This window comes from Centroberyx gerrardi, chromosome 6, assembly GCF_048128805.1.
Source record: "Centroberyx gerrardi isolate f3 chromosome 6, fCenGer3.hap1.cur.20231027, whole genome shotgun sequence".
In the NCBI taxonomy this organism is placed as follows: domain Eukaryota; kingdom Metazoa; phylum Chordata; class Actinopteri; order Beryciformes; family Berycidae; genus Centroberyx; species Centroberyx gerrardi.
In genome coordinates, this window is record NC_136002.1 from 17,863,416 (window position 1) to 17,884,615 (window position 21,200).

General features: G+C 42.6%; 1 protein-coding gene across 1 annotated transcript in view; it reads left to right on the forward strand.

Moving 5' to 3' along the window:
• Positions 1–394: 394 nt before the first annotated feature.
• The window catches only part of LOC139912761 (lissencephaly-1 homolog A-like), a 37,593-nt gene continuing 16,787 nt past the window's right edge, over positions 395–21,200 (forward strand). The window contains exons 1-3 of the mRNA XM_071900659.2: positions 395–550; positions 9,441–9,750; positions 20,582–20,666. Of these exons, the coding sequence (XP_071756760.1) occupies positions 9,719–9,750; positions 20,582–20,666 (117 nt within the window). The 5' untranslated portion in view covers positions 395–550; positions 9,441–9,718. The remainder of the gene's footprint in view (positions 551–9,440; positions 9,751–20,581; positions 20,667–21,200) is intronic.

The following is a 21,200-nucleotide window of genomic DNA, read 5'->3' on the forward strand; positions in this document are numbered from 1 at the left end:
AGTGCAAAGGCTAAGAAAAGCCATTGTTGATCTAATCAGGCTTCTTATCTTAACTGCATGGGCAAACTCTTTAGAAGTGATCTAATATTGGCAAGTTTGTTTCTGAATCAGTCATGCCAATACCGTAATTAAATTGGTTCGATTTAAATTAAATGATTCCTAAAGTTACAAATGCATTGTTCAGTAACACTAACCAGCAATCTAGATATAATTGGTTAACGATTATAGGTGAGAAAAAAATGCGTAATATATTAACATAATATTGCACCTTTATTGTGGAATAGTTTTTGTTGAGTCTTTTGCAAAACCTCATAATAGTTGCTGCTATCAAGGGCGTGCGCGCCCCTGTCAAATCGTGAACGCGAGCCCGTGCGCACGCCCGACTGAAGGCGAATGCGGTACGAAAAACAAGCAAGGATTGCTAGAGAGACAAGACGGGCATACTTTACCTCCACATCACAAGATCATATTTTGGAGCGAAAATTTCACGCCCTGTCGGGTCGTGTTACTGTTAGAGACGGCTGAGGATATTCACGGAGCGAACAATAGGGTGAGTTTAACTAGTTTTCAATTAAGAAGCTGGCCAGTATCGAAGAAATCTGGCGTTAGGTGGGGGAAAATGACGATGTGGCTGTAATTTTTTGCACCTCCTTTTTATGTCTCAAAATGGCGGATAGGCCGCTTGGAGCAGCAGGTAGCTTGTCAGCAGAGTTTAACCTACTGCCCAAATGAGCAAACAAGTGCAGATACAAATATTTTAGTCGGCGAACGTTTCTATAAAAACTCAATGTAATTACACTTGGGTGCACGTAATGTTTCTGAATTCTGACCAAAGTGAACAGATGTCGTACTAACTTTCCGACTGCATCGCCGGGAAGCTAAGTTAGCTAGCAGCTGACGTTAACTTTAGCTAACAGTAGCTAGGCAGAGCTAGCCGCCGTTAGCTGACAAGCTTACCGGCTGATACGTCGTCTAGTCAACCAAAATGTTAGCAACCATAGACAGGAAAAACGTATAAATTGCACTTTACATTTGGTGATCATCCCAAGTTGGCAATCAGTGTGATTTTACATGGCTTGAAGCAACGTTAGCTAACTGTTAGTTTGGGGTCTGTGCTTGTCAACCTTGCATAAACCTCGCCAACAGAATCAAATGTAGGTCACGACGTGCTCCTGCCATTTACCCCATACTACTTCCAACATATTGGTAAATTCATTTCACCACTATCGCCGTGGGGGTGTTTTATATGTCGGCGCAATCCCTACAGCCCCACATCATTGTGCACACAGTTGGCGTTTTTAAAAGGGCGTAAACGTAAGCTAATATTGGCGTCAGCTGATTTGTGTGATATGTTAGCCTAGTTATGCTAATAGCCCTGCAATTGGGTTTCGATCAGCCGTGTTGCAATTTTTCAATGTCATGTTTGTCATGTCTGTACATTCCCGACTCTATCTCTCCGCTGCTGTTTGTCCGTATCATCACTGGTGTTGATGCTCAGTGAAGCCTTGGCTAGCCTCCTGCCATGCTCAGCTGAGGCATTCACATCATGACTGCAACTTGGTCTTGTTCATGCGGTTTGTTGGTACAGCATTAGAAAATCAGGGTGGAGCACATCGGAGCAGATGAGTTTATATGAATTGCAACTAGCACGCACTCGTGTCTGCTGTGTTTTCCGTCTTACCCCTTTTCTATCTCGTCATGTCTATTTAGGATTCAGTGATTCGGGTCAGGCTTTTTTGCACTAAGGGTTTAAATTGGGACGAATTTAATTTTTCTCTGTAGTGCATATCGCAGGACGGACCTTTTAGGCTTGCAAGGCTGTTGGTTGAAAAAGACAGATCATTCTCTTTATCAGTTTTGAGAACCGTAGCCAGCGATTTTGGATATTATTAAAAGCCAGGATCCTTGCCTGATGTACTCGTACCATGGCCAGAGAAGTTCCCGGCCACGCCTGTGAGGATTGCGTTGCAGCGGATGCAGCTAGAGTTCTGGGATATTGATGAAATGATTAATCTTTTGAAAATAGTCAAGCATCGATAAAAAGCCTAGTCTTTGACTGCACGCTCTGTTCCCAGGTAAGAGAGTGTGTGTGTGTGTTTTCGATTACAAGTGACTTAAAGTAACAGACTCAAATGCAACCATTTTAAGAGGAATATGATGCCTAATGCAAGATGTATATAGAATTTGACAGCTATAATAGTCCCAATAATTATTGAAACTTTTATGAATATAGCAATTATGTTAACATAATTCCCCCAAACGAATTATTGAATTGGTTCTACTCAAGTGACAATAATGCACGTGCTTATTTCTTTGGATTACAGAAATTGAATTAGTTGCAATTTGGAGGGGTTCATACAATGTCAGAAAAGTAGACAATGTCAGCATCACAGACTGACTAGGATGTTGAAATGCTCCAAAGTTCAAAAAATGGTGCATAGTACATGAGACACATGTATATTGTGTGTTGCCTGGGCCTGGATCAGACCCAGTTTTCTGTTCACAATTTTGAAAAAGAAGTTGATATGAGAGCAGTAGATCTCAGGTTTTCTATGAGATATAGACATGCCATGTTTCTTGAACAGTGGTCATACTTGAATCCATTCTTAGTCAGTCCCAAGATATATTAGATTACAGTATTATTTTAAATGGACAATAATCTTTCTGGTTGATTTGAATAAGTGTATTCCTGCAGCCCAAGATCTTCATTTAGTGCTGTCAGCAATGGAAACACACCAATACAGACTGGCCAATTATATGTAACTGCAATAGAATACTGTGGCCATTGCCAGTGCTGCACTTATGCACTTGTTGCCAATGAGAACAATTCAACAGCAAAACACTACAGTGATAGAAATAGAGTAACAGAGCGTGCAATGTTTCTTCCATAATGGTAGATGGGGGTAATTTTGGTTTGGGTTCCATCTTCTGGTTCCAGTTTTGTTGCTAGTGCAGGCCGCAGCACAACCACTATTCTTATTTGGATAATTGAATCACAGTTAAGTGCTAATTATAAATGTGATGGGCATGTTAATTATGTTGTGGCGGCCCATCACTGCTGAATAAATATAGGAGAAACAGAGATTGTTGTTTTTTTATTTATATATTCATTAATTCATTTAAGAGGTGAAGTCAAAATATACATGAATTAAATTCCCATTTATGAACTAGCCTAACAGCAGCTGCCACAGATTTTGGGACAGACTAAGCTCAGCATCTCTGCACAATGCAAGGTTTCTCAGTGTTGCCATTAATGGCTCATCATAATGACAGAATAGAAGCATAATTGTTTTTAATAGGCTCATCCTTCTCCATTTAATAGGCTATCAGCCAATGGCTTGTCCTTTTCCTCAAATTTTCTCAAACTGGGACAGTGATCTTAAGCTTGTTTGCTGACCTCTGCTTTAACTTAAGCTCTAAATGCTGAAACATGGCTGACACTGGTAGAATAATCTTAACAAACGTCTGGATCTTCATAATGAATTGTGAGCCACGGTACTTTCAAGGCGGGGGTGTGAGTTTTTCTGGAGATGTGTTTTTTAACAGTGCTGATTATTGACTTTGGATGTATAATCAGAGTATATAATCACAATGTAAGACAAATATAATATTAAACACTGGCAGCATTGTTGAAACTATAGCTCTAAAGGAGTGAGCTGTTTTGCTCTTTCTTACTTTGACTGAAAATACAATGGTGAGAGTGAGAGGCTGTTTCTCACTGTCAGTGTGGCGGGCAGGAGAGCAGATGCCGACGTTATTCCTCCTTCCCTGAGTTGACAGTAGAGCAGAGGCTGACCTTCCAGACACCCTGCCTACCAGCTAGCTGACTGGTCATTAATGACCTGCTGCCAGCAGCGACCACTCCCTCCCTGCCCTCCAGCTCTGGTCAGTGCCGGTCAGCCTACAAAAGACTGCTTAGACGCACTGTTTAATTAAAAGATGCTGTTGAATTCAATTTTAGCAGCCAATTATATTATTTGCCAAAGTAGTTTGTAGAATAGAAAAGCTGGATTTGAGACAAGTTTGCTGTCTGCCAAAGTGTCAAGAAGAACTGACAGATTTAGCAGCCACATTTAATCGTGGTTTATGGCTAATATTAATTTCAGTCTCAGACTGTAGTATGTTAATGTGAATTGAGCCAATAATTTGTTGGCAAGATGTGAATGCCTTGGAGAGATTCAAAGATGCCAGAGTTGAACAAGGATTTTTTTTCCTGTTTGCTCGGCTGCCAATTTGAATTTTTCTTATATGGTTAATTGTATACATGGATGGATGAATGAAGTAGGCTAAATAGCCTCAATTGTGTTCACTTGTGTCTGCGGTTGGTATGGGGCGGGCATGTCATTGATATGTTGCTCCTGTATGCCTCCTCCCTCTTTAGACTCGCCCCCTCTCTGTGTTGCTTGCCCTTCCTTAGTGGATGTGGGCTCTGATCTGCTAATCAGGCCTCTTCCATCAGGGGGCTCTTGACAGTGAAGATGATGGCCCTGCAATGTAATTGGCCACATAGCCTACACTTACCAGTTAGAGAGATGGGTATTTTTTTCCATCTGGCAAAGTAGGCTGCTTGAATATAAATGGTGGAACAGCCAAGACGATGAAACTTTGAGTTTGGGCTTCACACACATCCTAACATCTGGGCGTGGAGTACGCATGATGCTGCTGTTTTGGCGTGTGCTAACTAGTCTCTCCTGTTATTGGCTGCTGAAGAAAGATAGTATGTGAATAGCTGTGTAATTTAATGTTAGTTAATTATTATTACCAAGCCAGATAACCTGACAAAGGTACCTTGCAGTTCTTGATGGCTGGCTGGACGTGATTTACAGAATAACCAGCCTCGCAGTCCAATCTATAGAGGAAGTTAGTCATGCAGAGTTTAAGATGGGGCTCCATGTCCTTCCTGTTGAGACTCCTTCAATTGTCAACTTTCTGAAGCTATCAAAGAATGTAGGCGATTTCTGATGGAGGTTGGTCCATTTTACAGTCCCTCCAGGAACTTGCAATTTTGCGATCGCAATAATTAACGCAAATACAAGAAATCTCCGTAATATTTGCGAGAGCTTGCAGTTTTGCTAAATTGCCGCAACTTCTCCGCATGAAATGGCCAAATCAACAGACCGCTTGTGATTTGGACCAATTGTCGCATTCGGTGTCGTGGTAACTTACATCATAGCAGCGCGCATTCAGGTGGAAGATGAACAAAGCTCACCTGCCAACAAAAATTACTGCCATAGACCGTGCAAAACAAAACAAAAGCAGCAAGAATCGAGGTGAGTGCAAAATTCAAGCTCTTGGAAGAGTTAATAGCTTAAACGGAGAGTGGGAGAGAATAGGGGGAGGCTGTGTGTGTGTGTGTGTGTGTGTGTGTGTGTGTGTGTGTGTGTGTGTGTGTGTGTGTGTGTGTGTGTGTGTGTGTGTGTGTGTGTGTGTGAGTGAGTGAATGAGAGTGAGAGAAAAACATTTTTTTTCCTTTGCTTGCAATTTTTCCCAATTCCCGCAATTTTACCGCAAAAAGAGCACATAAAACCTCGCAAATTGTATCTCAATTTTTGAGAAAAGCCGCAGCAAAATCAAGCATTTTTGGCCGCAATAATCACAAAAGAACTCCGCGAAATCCTGGTGGGACTGATTTTAGAAAAGCAGAGCTGGTTCATTCAGAACTGCTATCACTCTGCCCTTCCTAAAGCCCGTTGGTCTCTCTTGGTAGGAAATCAAGCTCTTTTGAGACAGCTGTGTATGTATCCACTTTGATTCAGTTCATGAGTATAGGCTACTGACCTGCTGCTCCAACTCTGCTTTGGTTATCTGGGATAGCCTAGGCCTTTTTGGTTAAAAACAAATGAGATTTCACTTCATGATAGTGAGATAATTCTAAAATCTTCAGCACAGGCTAATGGCAAATTCTGGGTTAGAAAGGGTATGAACTGCCTAATCTTGCCTAGTTATTAATTACCTGTTATAGTACATTATCCATGTTTATCCAATTGATACAGTTCATCCAATTGACTGTGACACATTCTAGGCATATTAATATATTAATAGGCAACAATGTAAATTACTGTGTGAAGCCGTCTCCAGGTGAAAATATTGGTGCCACCAAATGATTTAATAGTGTTAGTGGCAACAGTGCTACCAGTGGTAAAAGTTAGTAGGAACCCGAGTTATGTCAATTCTACCATCCATTTGCATATGTTTTGGTGTGTGTGTGTAGGCTTCTCAGCTTGCTCTCTCTGAACTCCAGGCCTGTTTTAAACAAGGGAACATACCAATGGACTTGAATTGTCATTTCCTTTCCTTGGTTCAAAATGGTATTACAGTCAGTGTTTGAACAGAAGACTGTTGTCTGCCCATTGTATTGAGCTGGAGTGTTTTGTGCCTTTTGTGTTGAGCTGGAGTCTAGCTTGTTCAGCTTATAGAGAGCACTTTCATGTCACCACACAATGACTCCACACATTATAACCAGTGAAATGCATGTACAACTCAGTGATACAAGGCATATGTAAGCTGACTCTCTGCTGTTATTTTTGTGTAATTTTTGTGTAAAAGTAGCTGGTCAGGGACTACTAATGTCATTTTGCTGGGAGTCAGGCAACTTAGAGGTTACGTCAGCAGCAGAAAATGAAGGCACTCCAGATTCCAGGCTGCTTGAGCTGCTCCTGATAGGGGTCGATGACATCATGATGCCAGCAGCAAAGTCCAAGCTGTCATGATCAGAAGTGACAGTGAGGTGATACTGAGTGACCCTTAGCTGTGGTAATGTCAAAGTGTGATATTGTTAAGTTTGCTGTCATAGTCCTATGCTTTGTGTGCAGCTGGTGTGTCCTGGACACATTGCACAGACTAACCTAACTGTAGTGCTTTGCTCTGTTATTCTTGCATAGCATTCCGCAGGAGGGCTTTGCTATTTCTTTGTTCACAGACCTGGAAGACTGAGAAATGCGGTGTTGTTTATCAAAACACATTCTGTACATGCCCTGTCTGTCATATTTGCCTGTTGAGTCACACTACTGCTGCCTACTCCGATATCTTACATTTTGACCAGATGCTCGATTAAAGTTGGCTGTTTTTGATCCCCTAAAATTATATGCTTGAACAATGTAACATGTAACTTGACTGTAAATCAAGTCTTTGATAGTTCATCTCTAATTATCTGAGTAGTTGAGGGCTTTCCTTCTTTTTTTGAAACATTTTCTGATACATGACTTAACCCAGATGTTTTCTAACACGGTTTTCTTGTTTAGTTACATGGTTTCAGTTGAGTGTTTTGACCCAAATCTCATGTGAGTTGGTCCATATTTGAAATATTTAGGTCTAGTCCTCCAGCATTATGCTTGACTACATTAAAAACAGAGGATGTGTGCACACACAGACACTCGCACTGGGCCATTACAATTCTTGACTTGGCCCTCGGCTGTTGCATTGTTAAACTGACAGAAAGAGGCAGAGGACATTTTCTGTTATTCAGTGAAAATGGTGTCGTAATGAGAAATAATTAATAACACTGCAGCACCCTTCAGGAAATTCCATGACAAATCTCAAAGCAGTCAGTGCCATTTCTGTAATGGACTCTTTGTTGTACAGTTCTTTCTGGTACACAAAGACAAGAGAATCAATGGGAGGAAGATGCATACCGTTATTAACCGTCAATGGGCAGATTTATGGATGCACCAGGGCTGCAGCCCAGTCCCCCTTCATTCAAGCCGGGACCACATTTTGTGCTGAGCCAATTACCCTGATTATGTGATTGTGTAGACATTGTGCCCAATACTGAAGCCACAAATGAGATTTACAGTGAGGGGTGTCTAACACATTAGTGGATACACACAGCGATGACAGCTGCCAACAGTACAGAGGGAAATATAAAAATACGGAAGATGATCTCATTACACACATGGTACAGGTTAAGAAATGCATGGGAATAGAATAGATGGCATATGCCTATTCATGGATACTTTATATGGGGAGCCATTTTTACTGCATTAGTTGATTTAGTCCCATTGCTTTATTCTGTAATTATGCTGTTGCGAACCTGAACCACAGCAGAATCGTTGGGCGATGGCCTGAGACCCCTGGCCTGGCACTCCGTAATCCGGACATGGTCAGAGGTACACAGAGTTTTGAACTGCTGTCAGATGGTGACATCAGGGTCCAGAGGTTAGCCTGTGCCTAAGGCAGCTTACTTTCTGTTAAGCAGTTCTGCTGCTATGTCAAAGTGTCATATATGCAAATAAATAAGCAAACACCACTATCTGTGTTACTGTTATGATAGAGTAGATAGAATAGAATAGAATATACTCTGTCAGCCAGCTAGGTCTACCTTTCATCTGTACATGTTTTGAATATACACTAGGTCCCTAAGCTGCTTTTAGTGGGTGCTCCATTTCTGTTTCTTTGTTTCTTTTGTGCAAACAGCAGCAGAAGTGAAAAGGTGGAATTTACCTTAGTGCCCACCTATGTGTTGCCTACCTGTACTTACTGACATGAGGAATGGATTGAATGTTTCTTCATTGCAGATTCCTGGGGTGTTTCCAGTCTTCAGGCCTGCTCTAGACTCATAGCTGTGTTCATAACTGACCCTTCCCATACAGCAGCTCTCATGCTGAACACGTTTCCTCTACATGTTTCTGAATCTCTGTGCCTTGTTGTTTTTTCTGTTTGTTGCAGGTCTCCAGGAGGGGGTAAATTGGCTTTGTTTGTAGTTTACTGGTCTGGCAGAGATTTAGTCGGGCTGGTCCCAGTAGACTAAGAGGCTTACTGTGGCTCACCCTCAATATTGTAGTATGTAACTGGTCTAGTAAGGTGCTTTTCAGGAATACCTTCATTGTTCATCATTTAAATACTCCACTCCTGACCTTGAGTTAATATTCACACTGTAACAGTAATACAGCTTTTGTTGACATAAAACGACCAAAGTGATTGCGTTGTGCCATCAGCGTGGCCAGCCAACTGTTGAGGAGCAGTTGTGGAGGTGGGGAATTTGACTAGAGAGCAGCCGTTACTCTAGCCCGGCTCTGCTGTCTCCTGTTTTTCTTTTCTGTTGGCAAGGTGGGAAGTGAAGTAGGCTGCTCGGAGAATGTGGGTCAGCTCTTGTGTCTGCATGGAGAATGGAATTTGCTGTAGGAGCAGGCCAGGGCTCCCAACCTAGACTGGTGACATGATCTGACATTGGCTGGATGTCAAAGTGTTGTCAAAGGCCTAATAGCAGAGTTACATTCTCTCACTTGTAGAGAACCCTGTCACATTGTTCTTTGATTGTTCTCTCATTTGTTTTCTATTGCTGTTATTCTCAAGGAAAGCTGCCAGGGTGTCTCATGAACTGGTGCAGACGTTGATGCAGTACTCCTTTGGCCTATGAGCATTCTCATCCCCTCCCCACTCCCCACTCCCATGTTATCTGTCATGCATACCTAATGCTGACTTTCCTTCTCTCTCCTCTCCAGATGCAGTGTAGACTTAGCTGGTGACTGGTCTGCAGGCTCTCCACTTTACTTGTCCCTGGAGCCAGCCAGTTGGGGGGCAGATTCCTGCGTTCCCCTCTTAAGTCTAAGTCTTTGTCTGGACCGAACCAACTGCCCGCCATAGGAGTACACAGCGCATCCTCACCCGTGTTGCCCGGATCAGCACAGCTCATCTCCTGACTGAGGAGAGCGCAGCAGCTGCACACGATTCACCTTCTACCACCTGATCCCCCCCGGTCCCGCCCACACCGCCCGTCACCATGGTGCTGTCACAACGGCAACGAGATGAACTGTAAGTTGTCACCACCTTGTCACAATATTAGAGCTGGACTTGAGGTATCAAGATGTCAGAGATTCAAAATGTTGTATTTTTACACTGTGGTTGCACTTCGGCAAAGGGATGTTCAAAATATCTGTTACTGTTGCATCATTGTAATAAGGCTGCCTTGTTTTTTATAATGTTTTATTTTAACAGGGAAGGGTTTTGCAAAACATGCATGCTTTTTTTTCCAGTATATACCAGCTTCACATTCACACACACAGTCACACCTGTACAGCTGCCCAGTACAACCACATTCTTCTGTTGTCATTGTGCAGCTCCACAGGAACAAGAGCATTCCTCATTCAGATCTATTACTTTTGTGCTGATAGTGCATGTTCCACCTAAACCAGACATTGTTTTATCTTATTTTATGCTAGCTTTCTGTAATGTTAATGTTTTCGGCTAGGTGTTTGCTAATATACACAATTTATTCTACTAGTAAAGCCATTTCTGTTGCCCTGTAATCCACCATTGCATCTCAGCATTTTCAAAATTGGGAGTGCTGCGATTACAGGTCAAACTCTCAGAGTCTCTCAGGTGCTCTTTTTGTCATTTGCTTTGCTTTGGCTTATTCTTGTCAGCTTCTGCTTGCTGAAATGTTGAGCTCACCCACTGCGTCAGCTCATGTTATTCTGACTCTTACCTCTAATCAAATATGAGGGCCAAATGAGCTGAGCTGCTGTCGTGTTGATCTGAACCAGATGTTCCTTAAAGCTGCCCAGTGACACAAGTACCAATGACAGTATCAAAGAGCTTGCTGATTGTCTTTATTCCATGAGCCAGGCTGTTCCCATGAGCTCCATTTCTATACCTGTGCCCAAGCAAAAGGATGAATGTTTGAATACTGGAATTGCTCCACCCACAAACCGTCAATACCCTGTTAACCATTTCAAAGGTCTAGAAAGCATGATTGTTACGATTGTCCTCCTTTGACTGGGTTCCAATTAAAGAAACTGTTTGCTCGCAGCCAAGGATGTGCATTGATTACTGGAATCAGTTTAAATGGGGAAATTTTGTATATATTTTTTTTCTCCTCAGTGCCCCTGAGGACGAATCAATAAATGGGTGAGGGTTCCTAAGCTCCCCTGAGGTCTCCAGCCCAAATGTATCGATCCTCCACCTACGTGCCCCTGAAAATGTTTATTATTCAGAAATTGTCCTTTGTGACCTTAGGAAAGGAGAAGCTTTTATAATGCCAACTGCAATCCCCAAAATACATCTATGGGAAAAAAAATTCATTGCTTGTCCCTAAACCAAGAGGGATCCAGAGTGTTATTTATACCAAGCTTCAAGGACTGGCTTTATGCACACTGTCAGTACACAATGCAATTCCACAGGGAAACCACGTGTCCAGGATGTCTGAAATATGCCTACAAATCTTCTGGCAGAGGCACTGAAGTGTGGCATACAGACAAAGAAATATCCGCACATGTGCTGTGCAGCATGTATTGAGCAATGGGAAAAGGGGAGAGAAAGAGATAACAGGGTGAACTGTAACTTGGCCCTGCTGAGTCTGTGAACTCGGTAATTAACCCCTGAGGTGGGGGATAAAAAGGTTAAGGCAACTTCATGTCAGATACATGGGGACGAGGAGGAGATGGGATGATCTTGCTCAGCTCCAGCCCTATAGTAATCCCCTGCACCCAAGCAGTGAGAGCGTAAACATGTTTGAAGCCACATATTTAAATAACACTCTGTCAAAAGAAATTTGTCATTGATTTACATTGACAGCATAGTGCTGAAATCATATTATGTATATAGATCAAGATTAATTTGCTTCTGAGATGAGCTGACCCCATAGATTGTGATTTCTGTCCCCTTCTTCCACTGTCAGTCAGAAATGCGTCAGCTTTCACATGACAAGGCACTTATCATTCTTGACAATGTTTCTCTCTGTGTTTTTAGATTAGCCCTGTGGGTTGGGCCTGTTGGTATGGAGAGGCCTATTGGAATGCTAATCTTCCACGCTCTCCCCCTTTCAGAACAAGCAGTTTCCCCCCCCCCTTCTTTCTCCTCTGTTGCACAAGCTTCTGGCCCCATTGCTTACAGGAAACCAGTATGGGACCATCACACCACTTGAGCCATGTTCAGGCATCTGTTGCATTCCAGCCATCGGAGATGTCTGTTGGCTCAGTTGGTGCTCTCCTCGAGTCCCCTGACAATAACGTGGGACCAAGATGTCATTTCCCCGACCAGCAGTCTCCCTTTGGGGGAAGCCTGGTTGGAAACCCAGCAGCCATTTTGAATCAGGCAATATATCAGAGGGTGGAAATGGGAACAGTGACCGGCTGACTGTCTGGCTGTTCGCGGTCATTTTTCTTTGTGCCCCCTCCTTTCTTTGTCACTGACTTGTTTACCATCAGGCAAACAAATGGATCTTGTTCCCGCTCCATTCAGGCCTCCTCTTCCCCCTCTCTGTTTTTAAGTTCCAACTGTCAGATGCAGGCAAATTACTCTGCAGGGAATCTGTCAAACCTCCAGTAACTTTACTGTGCTATCAGAGAGAATGTTTTTTGCCATGAAGGTTTTTTTGGCCAGTTGATATGACATCTAAATGGTAAAACAGATCTACTAGGGAAGGCAATTTATCTTCCCTTGTTGTACTTTATAGTAGATGTTGACATGCACTTTGGCAATGCCCAAGAAGCTGACAAGTTTCTATTAGACCCTTGTCGAACTCCATATTCCATAAAGAGTAGTTTTCTTTGTCTCTTAAACTGGTGCTGTTTTGTCAGCACCACAGTCAGATGCTGTGATTGCGCAGCATCTTCACAACAACTCTATTTTTATGAGCATAACCAATGAAAAGCACATTTGTGTTTCTTTCCAGGGTCAGAGGATTCGTCCCCCCAGGCTCATAGTAAAAATAGATACAGAACACAAACTGGCCTCTCCCCTGAAAGACCCAGAGGCACCCATGTGCAGATGTGCTTTTGCTATAGCCGTTTTTCATGGCCTTACAAAGAAATTCCCCTCAGCCTTCTCTATGTCTTTAGCTGAAAGATGGTTCATGTGACTTTCTCCTTTTTCCATAGTCCCCTGGCTGTGAATGTGATGACATAACAGAATGAATGCTAAACCCTCTGCCACTGAAAGGACATTGAGGTGACTGAAGCAGTGATACAAGGAAGCACTAAGGACAGACTGGAGTGTAGAAGGCACCCATTCAAACCGATGGGATCAGACGTTGGCAGTGGCAAAGGAGATCTATTTAATTCAGTGGCCTTTTGCCTTTGAATTGTTGCATAACTCCTCCATTGATATTGATTCCACGTCTTTTATAATTAGCTAGCCCATAGTTTGCACATCTCACCCTTTGAAGCTGTGATTATGTTGTCAGATTCAAGTTCAATACTTTATTGCCATGTCAAGTTGATAGGAATTTGTGGTGCAGCTCAGGTTAAAAACAAATACAGGACGACACAAGACATAAATCAACATATCAACCCAGCCAAAGTACCACACAAATGGTAAAAAAAAAAAAAAGTAGGATCATTCATAAAATAAGAACAATAAAAATACAATAAAAGTGACAGCACAGGATAATTATAAAAATAGTTCAAATTCAGTTTGAAGTGTCTCCAGCGTCGGCCTAGGCTTATTCCTTTTTAGATTCAAGGGTTCTCATATTGTAGTGTCTGTATTAATGCTGTGCTAGTTGGGTCAAGAGATGCAGTATGTGCAATGCTGTGCTAGCCATGTGTCTAGTCTAGCCCCACTGTTCTTGGTTCTTGGGTGTGACAGGTGGCTCCTGAGGGGGATTGCGTACACACATTTGTTGCTTGAACACACACACATGCACATGCTCTCTTCCCCATGGCGTGTTCCTGAGCCTCGCTCTTGGTGCTCTGTGTATTGAGCGTGGCTGGGCGCATCAGCAGGGGGTCTATCAGCAGTATGGATCTGATCTCGCCTTCTGACTGACAGGCAGATGGATGGGCATGGTAACAGTCTTTCTGTTCTGGGCCCATTATCCCATATCAACCATTCCCAGTCCTCACATTAAAAATAACTTGTTTTTAGGAAGAGGAACAGTCCAGCTGATGTAAAGGCCTGGAATTGGATATGAACATTAGTCTGTGTGAAGGGTTTGCCAATGTTGGCTGGCTGGAGTGCTTCTGAAATTGTGCTTTGTTCATCTTAGTTGATTTTTTTTCAACTTGCGTATCTGTGTGCTTTTGTATTGGCTATTTCAGATTTTTTTTATTTTTTTTTATTTTAGATATTATTGGACACAACATCCGTTAATCATTTTTGTGTTGTCCTGATTCATCCCTGCCATGTAGAACAGACCTTTCTCTACCTGTTTGAGTCAACTGTGTGTTTAGATCATACTGTACATTTATATCAAGGAAGCATAGCATCATGGTAGCATAACATGAATTCCTTTGCACATATTTACTATAGAACCCTGTTCGTGTTGTAACATAATGAAGTCCTCAAGAAACGGCTTAGCTTTTCTTTTCAGATGCATCACACAATGCTATGTTCAGACAGACTAATTCAACTGAAGTAGGCATTTTGCTGTACTACTTGCTTTGATCTTTCTAGTTGCTTTGTACGTGTGTGGTGGGAAGCCTTGTCTCCTAACTGCTCTATCTGTTAGCTTGTTTTTCTGAGCTTGAGTGATGCAAAGCCTGATGGGATTTAACAATGTACTCTTGACTCCACAAAGGTATGGCTTCAACTCGGTCCCCCAAATCCCATCATGACTGTGTGATAGAGAACGTGTGCTTGTGGGGTTTTGTATTAATATTTGGTCCACGCCCGTGTTAGTAAAAGTGTTTGTCTGCTTTGCGTGATTTGTGTGTAGACCTGACAGCTGGCTTTTCAGTCCCATGCTGCTTTCTATTTAACACACACACACACACAGTCTCCATGATGAAGGATAGTCACGATTTTATTATGTCTGGATGGAGTAGAAAGACGGCCACGGACTGGAGCAGTCCTCTCCTGTGGAGTCCAGTGGACCTCAAAGAATGGGAGCTTGCCGTCTGAAGTTTTCTGCTGGCCTGAGGGTCGACCCCCACTGCAATGCTCTTAACTGATCCCAAAGCACCCAGCTTCATTTCCGCTCAACCTACCTGTTTCACAGTGAAATTAGCGGCATTATGCTAATCGCCCTTCTAAGAGGCTTTTAAAGCAGCAAATCAAATGAAGGGCAGAAACTTATACGGATGAATTCCTTTTTTTCTCCCTTCATCTTCTTTTCTCCATTTGAAATTATGTGGTGGATTAATTAGCTAGTTAGCCTGGGTGGTGAATGACTGCAGGTGGCATGCTTCATGTCTCAGTAACCAAGGCCACGGGCCCCTCTTCACCAGTCAGGTAGGAGAATTGGTGGATTGGTTACAGTTGTCATGGAGATCCAACTGTAACTGTGGGCAATTGAATAATCCTGTCATATGATTTTTCTGGAATGTTCCTGGTAACAAGTTCTCCCTGAGATGTTATCAGCTGTTCAGTCCACAGAGCTGTTAAGAATAGGCTTAGCTCTGGGTTTTATCAGACTTGGGGGAGTGGGGTTGGGGTGGGATCTATGAAAACTACCCCTTCCCACTTTATTCTTTAGTTTTCTTCCCTCCCCCAGTAGCTCTCAACTGGCCTACCACTGTTCTATAGCCAGTTTCCACTTTCTTCCACTGAGTGTGTCTGTGTCCTCACTGCTTGGCAGACATTTTACCCATTTTACCACAGACAGCCAAACCTCAGTCCAGCAAGGCAGCCACAGTCCCATACTTTAAGTTAACATGGCCTTTGGCTTAACACAAAGGCAATGGAAATATTGAATTAGCTGACCCTTGCTCTCTCCTCATATTACTCTATTTTTCTGTAGCAATACTGCAACGCATTCTTAGGTAGGTAGTGGCCTTGCTGTTTGAGTATGTGTACTTAGCAGAGAAAGTGGTTACATCACCACACTGCCCTACCTGTTTACACAGGTTATCATTCCACAGACCAGGCATTGGAACAGCTCCACTGTATCAACCTTTTATAAAAGTCATCAGGGCACATCAGAAAATACCTGAGAAATAATCCATAGAAAGGTGAATTTTATATGTACCAAGGGACCTTTCAGAGTGCAAACTTAAGCTTCTTCCTATAAAACATTTATCAGCAGTGTTGAAAGATTGAACAGGCCTATACATTGTCTAGTCTAGAGCTGCTGTATTGTAAGGTGTGTGTCTTTAGACAGATATATGGCACAGGGCAATGGCCTGGCCAGGCAAAAAAAACTCTCCTTCCTCTTCTAGACTGGATTTATTAGAGCAGTTAGGGGCTGTCAGTAGGCAACAGCTTGGGAGTGCTGCATAGATTCTAAGGACCAGTGTTTTCTTAACATTTATGTCGCTTTTTTTAAGGGGTAGCCCTATGTGTCCTTACTGAAATGCAGAATAATGTGTTAATTGACGTGGGAATATTGTTAGGTCAATTGCTGCCTGATTTATGTCTTTATAGAGACTCAGCTAGTGGAAAAATCTGTAATTATTGGACACATCTGTGTGTGAGCATTGTATAGGGTTCAGACCTGGTCAAAAATGGATTACAATATGCCAAGGTTTTGGCTGGGCCAGCAGGCGGTACAGCCACAGCTGGTGACAAGAACAAGACGGTCTGTCTCACAGGCGACCAAGATAACCATGTTTACCATTTTGAAATGCGCATGTGCCAGCCTGGCCTGTGATGCCTGTAAGCATGGCTCATCCAGCAAAGGTTTTAGGTGCTGCTTCGTCACTGGCTTGCTGCCTGAAACAAGAGGAGGGTCTTCTGGCTATGTTAGCTTAGCATAAACAGAAGTTTTGGTGTTTGTGCTGTTTGTGTAGTTTTTACTACTAAATCAATATTGCCAGAAATGCGGCTGTTGTAAAAATGGTCAGGTTATCAGTGAAATACAGTACATTTTTTTATGTTAATGTTATCCATCTTGGTTAGCAGTGTTTAAACGAATGGTTGTTTGCAGAGTTTGCTAGATTTAGCTAGCATAGAGAAATCAGAGGTGGATTGGGCATGATTATGGGTATTATTCTGGTATTGTGCAACTGTGCCATTAGCCATGCTAAAAAAACACCAAACATGGGTGAGTTGTGCTTGATTTATTTTGCACACCTAAAACAGCTTAAATCTGGAGACATCACTTGCAAGTTATAGTAGATCAAACAAGCATGTTTTTATCATTTATTCAAATATGTATATGCACTATAATAAGATGTTACCTAAGTCTGAGAAGGGGTGGAGGCTCTGTTGGTAGTGTTGCTCAGTTCTGCAGCACACTGATGTGGAAGTGGATGTTCTCAGAGCGGGAATGGGAGGAAGTGATGTCACTGGCAGACAGGCTGGCTGACGCTCCTCTTTCTTCTCAGAAGGATGAGGTCATGCATCTCTCCCTGTCTCTCCCCCGTCTCTCTCTCTATGTATCACAGGCTCTTGTTTCCCTCCCACTCTGTTAAGGGTTTATCGTCCATGAGACAACAGCATTGTACTGAGCGCTTCTTTGACAGCTGAAGGTCTGACTGACCACAGTACTGATTTTAGCCCACGTGGCTTTTATGGCCTGGCATAGGCTTAATCGAATGACATTCAATATCAGAGGTGTTTGGCTCAATAATAAAGCATCTTCTTCTCAAACTGACAATTGTGAGTTTAACAAGATGTTGTCGGTGTAGTTTTTCAGTAGTTAGCCTATTGGCTGATAATCATAGTTTTGTTGTCAGTCTTCACTGAGGGAGCCTTTTTTTTAACGCACCAAGTGTAGTAAGTACAAGCTTTGATTGAGATGATCTATTGTTCCTTTTTTCTCTGTTACCCGTCCCCTCTGTCCACTTATTCAACCTGCCCTGCCCTCTTTCTCTCTATCTCCCTATCACGTCATCTAGCTGTGGGCTGCCAGTAACCATGGAAACCAGCCGGTGTGCTCTCCTTCTGTCGACATTAGTCCGCATCTCCCTCTTTTCCCTCCGTCTCCCTTCCTCCCTGTATTTTGGGGCTCTTTCTACATGGTGAAACCGTATGTTGGTGTACGTATTCTTTTTTTGTCTCTTTGCCCAAACCCCAGAGGTGGATTGGAAACTGGGTGAAGTAGGGGCTTACTGGGTGGTGGGTGCTCTGTTTTGATCTCTGCATTCGGCGCTGCAGCACCTTGACAGATGTCCACTCTGATTTTGTTGCCCACTGCTACTTGGCTAAGCTTTTGCTTGGATTTATTTTAAAAGGGATGCACACAAAAATAGAAACCACTTTTTAGGTGGTGTTTATGAATATTATCCCCCATTTTGTTCACTTGCTTTGCTGTGTGGCTGCGCTGTTTTGTGCTTGGTATTTGTTTGTGTGTGCTCTATTGTTTTTGTATCATGTAAAACACACTTAAAATGCATTTGGTTCGATTCACCATAACCACCTCATCCCCTGGAGTTGCATAAATATACCGCTCCACCACGCACAGCAATATAATTATGCTGATCTAACATGGAAAGTTGTGTATAAACCTTGCAACAAGGTGACTTTTGTGTGCTGTTGTGTGCTGCCTGTTACAACATTGCTGAATCCTTTTAGCTTTGATGTTGATACAAAGATAACTGAAGAAAAGACTTGTCTTCTCTCACTCTCTTTGTTGTCTCTGTCTTTCTGTCAGTCTCTCTCTTGCTTTCATGGGTATGGGCTGTTCTGGTGCTTACTGTAATATCTCTGTGCCCACAACACCCTTTGTTAGTTCTATTCATCAGCCATAATCTGAGAGGAAGCATTGTGTCAGGGCTTTTCTGTAAATGCACCTGTTTCTGATTGTGTTGTCAGATATCAGGCTAAAACAGGGGGTCAGATAATTCAGATAATAATGTGATTTGCTTGATTTCCTGCCTTTTTTGTACATGCACAGGACATTAGATTTGTCTAATATGGAGAGCAATTAATTATATTCCAGTAATTTCAGATCATGATCATTTTAGTAGCGAGAGTTTAGAGTTTGGTACACAGAACTGGTATCGGCAGTAACGTGGTATTCTTGGGGTGTGGTCAGTCGTGGACAGAAGGGTGCTGCATCTTCTGAGTAAGACCGGAAATGGCCAGTATGGCTTGGTGACGTCGTGCTGGGTGGAAGCACACCAGCACACACACACACACACCGTACAAACGCACCCACATTACATCAAAGCTTCCTCTCTGTCTCAACATCCCTTACCTACTTATACACATTCTCAAACATGCTCGCACCCCCCAGCTCTCCCTCCCCCTAGTTTCTAAGACGTACGGCAGGCAGGCTGTCACAGGAGTAGATAACCTCCCGCTAACCTTGAGCTGTAATAAGGCCTGCTCCTGTTGTCAGGGGGATTCAGGTGGGGAGAGGAAGAAGGGGATTCAGCACTCCACACCACACCAAGAGGGCACGGGGGGCATGGGCTGGGCTGACAGATTGTAGCGTCCCCCCCCCCCCTTTCCCCTCCCCTTCACATTGGCATCTCAAAGACTTGCCTGCCTGACAGCTTGGCTGACTTCTTTTGGCTTTAATGTTGGGGTTCACTGTGGCAGAGCATTCACAGGAGGACATGAGTTGAGGAAATATTGTATTTCTATTAAAGGAAAATATCACTGACTTGTTGAATATCAGGCATCCATGAATACAGTGTCTTTGTGCTCTATAGGTCATTTTCTTATCACTTTCTTTGGTCAGTAGTCTTCTTCATGAGGCATCATCCAGCCAACATTCTGCCTCTTGGCCAGGTCTCCCTTGTAAAAGAGAAACTTGTTCTCAGTGGGACTTCCTGGTAAAATAATGGTTAAATAAATAATTCACATTTCTGCTCCCTCATGAGAATATAATTGGACCGAGAATACAAGCCTAAACTATTCAGACTGAGTGACTGAACCTCCTAAATAACTCTTGGTAAATTTAACTGCTGCTGAGGCTGCAGTCGTAAACCAGATCTGTGTGTGTGTGTATGATGGGGTGTTTGTGTGTATTGGAAGTGTGTGGGTTAGTGTGGGTTTCCCGTATGGCAGCCCAGGAGACAAAGACAGGAAGAGCGAGGGTAGCTTCTCTTCTCTTTTTCTTCTCTGCCTGTCTAGCCCATTGTCTATCCTATCTAGATATCTCCACAAATTTTAACTAGGACAATTAAAAGCTGCTGTGGTTCTCGTGCCACTATCCCTACCATCGATGTAGCTTTATGAAAACTGTGGTGTCTTTGAATAGCTACTGTATGTTCCTTGTGTTTGTCTGCTTGCTTATGTATTAGAAGGAGATGAATGGGAGGAAAATATCACTAGCCAGCAGCTTATTCGGTTCAATACAGAGGGATTATCCTACGTCTCCATGTCTCGTTGTCTGTCTCTGTGTGTATGTAGGTGTTGGTGGGCTGTACACTGCCTCTCATTTTCCCCAGTATCTACACCATGGGGAGTCATCCCTTCCCATTATTTGCCCACAGCAACAAGAGCTCATTATAGAGTGCAGACAGATGTGCTCTCGATCTGTGTCAAATGGGCAGAGATGGGTGTGTGTGTGAGTGAGAGCAGGAGAGTGTGAGCGTAGTGTTTTAGTCAATGCTATGTGTGAGACTGACTTTATGCATGCCTAGCGTTTTTTATTATGTGGGTAGGAGCGCGATAACTTCATCTGAATGTGTGAAAAGCATGTAAAATTTAAGTCCCTTTGTCTGACACGCCTCTTGGACATGCTCAATTTTCTGTCTTTGTTTTACTCCATTTAGAACAACTCCATTACTCAGGCCCTTTCTCTTGGTACTTAGACCACTATCTTGACTGCTAATCAGGAGAACTAATTGTCTGTCCTTTTTGTCTGTTTCAGAAATCGAGCGATAGCCGATTATCTACGTTCCAATGGATATGAAGAGGCATATTCCACTTTCAAGAAAGAGGCGGAATTAGATATGGTGAGTAGATTAATGATGGAAACATCCACGCTGGCACAGCCAATCAGACCAATTTATCCAAACAATATGCCTTGATTTCCACTTTATTACAGGTTTTAGTCGACATGTTCGCAAGTGTGACTCGCAGCACCTGCACCTAATTATGGTGGTCTATCTAATTATGGTGTCTTTGCTACATAATGCTAATACTAAATGTTTTTGAGAAAAACTCTGAGATTTTTTTTTGTTCTTTGTGAATATTGTACTATATAAATTATGATGCGTACAGTTTTTTTGTACATCATTTCTTTTTATGCACTTGACAGGATGCATCAAAAGTTTTGGTGAAAATGAAATGCAGAGGATTTGTTGGGTTTGAATATAATAAACGATTTTCTCTCACCTTAAATTTTCTGCACAACAGCAGAATACAGCTGCATTCTGTCTTGCTTAATCTGGGCCATACTCTTTTTGTATCTTTCCTATCTTTCCTCTTTCCTTGTACCTTTCCTTTTCTCTCAGTCAGGGTTTTTACAGTGAAACCATTTTAGTAGC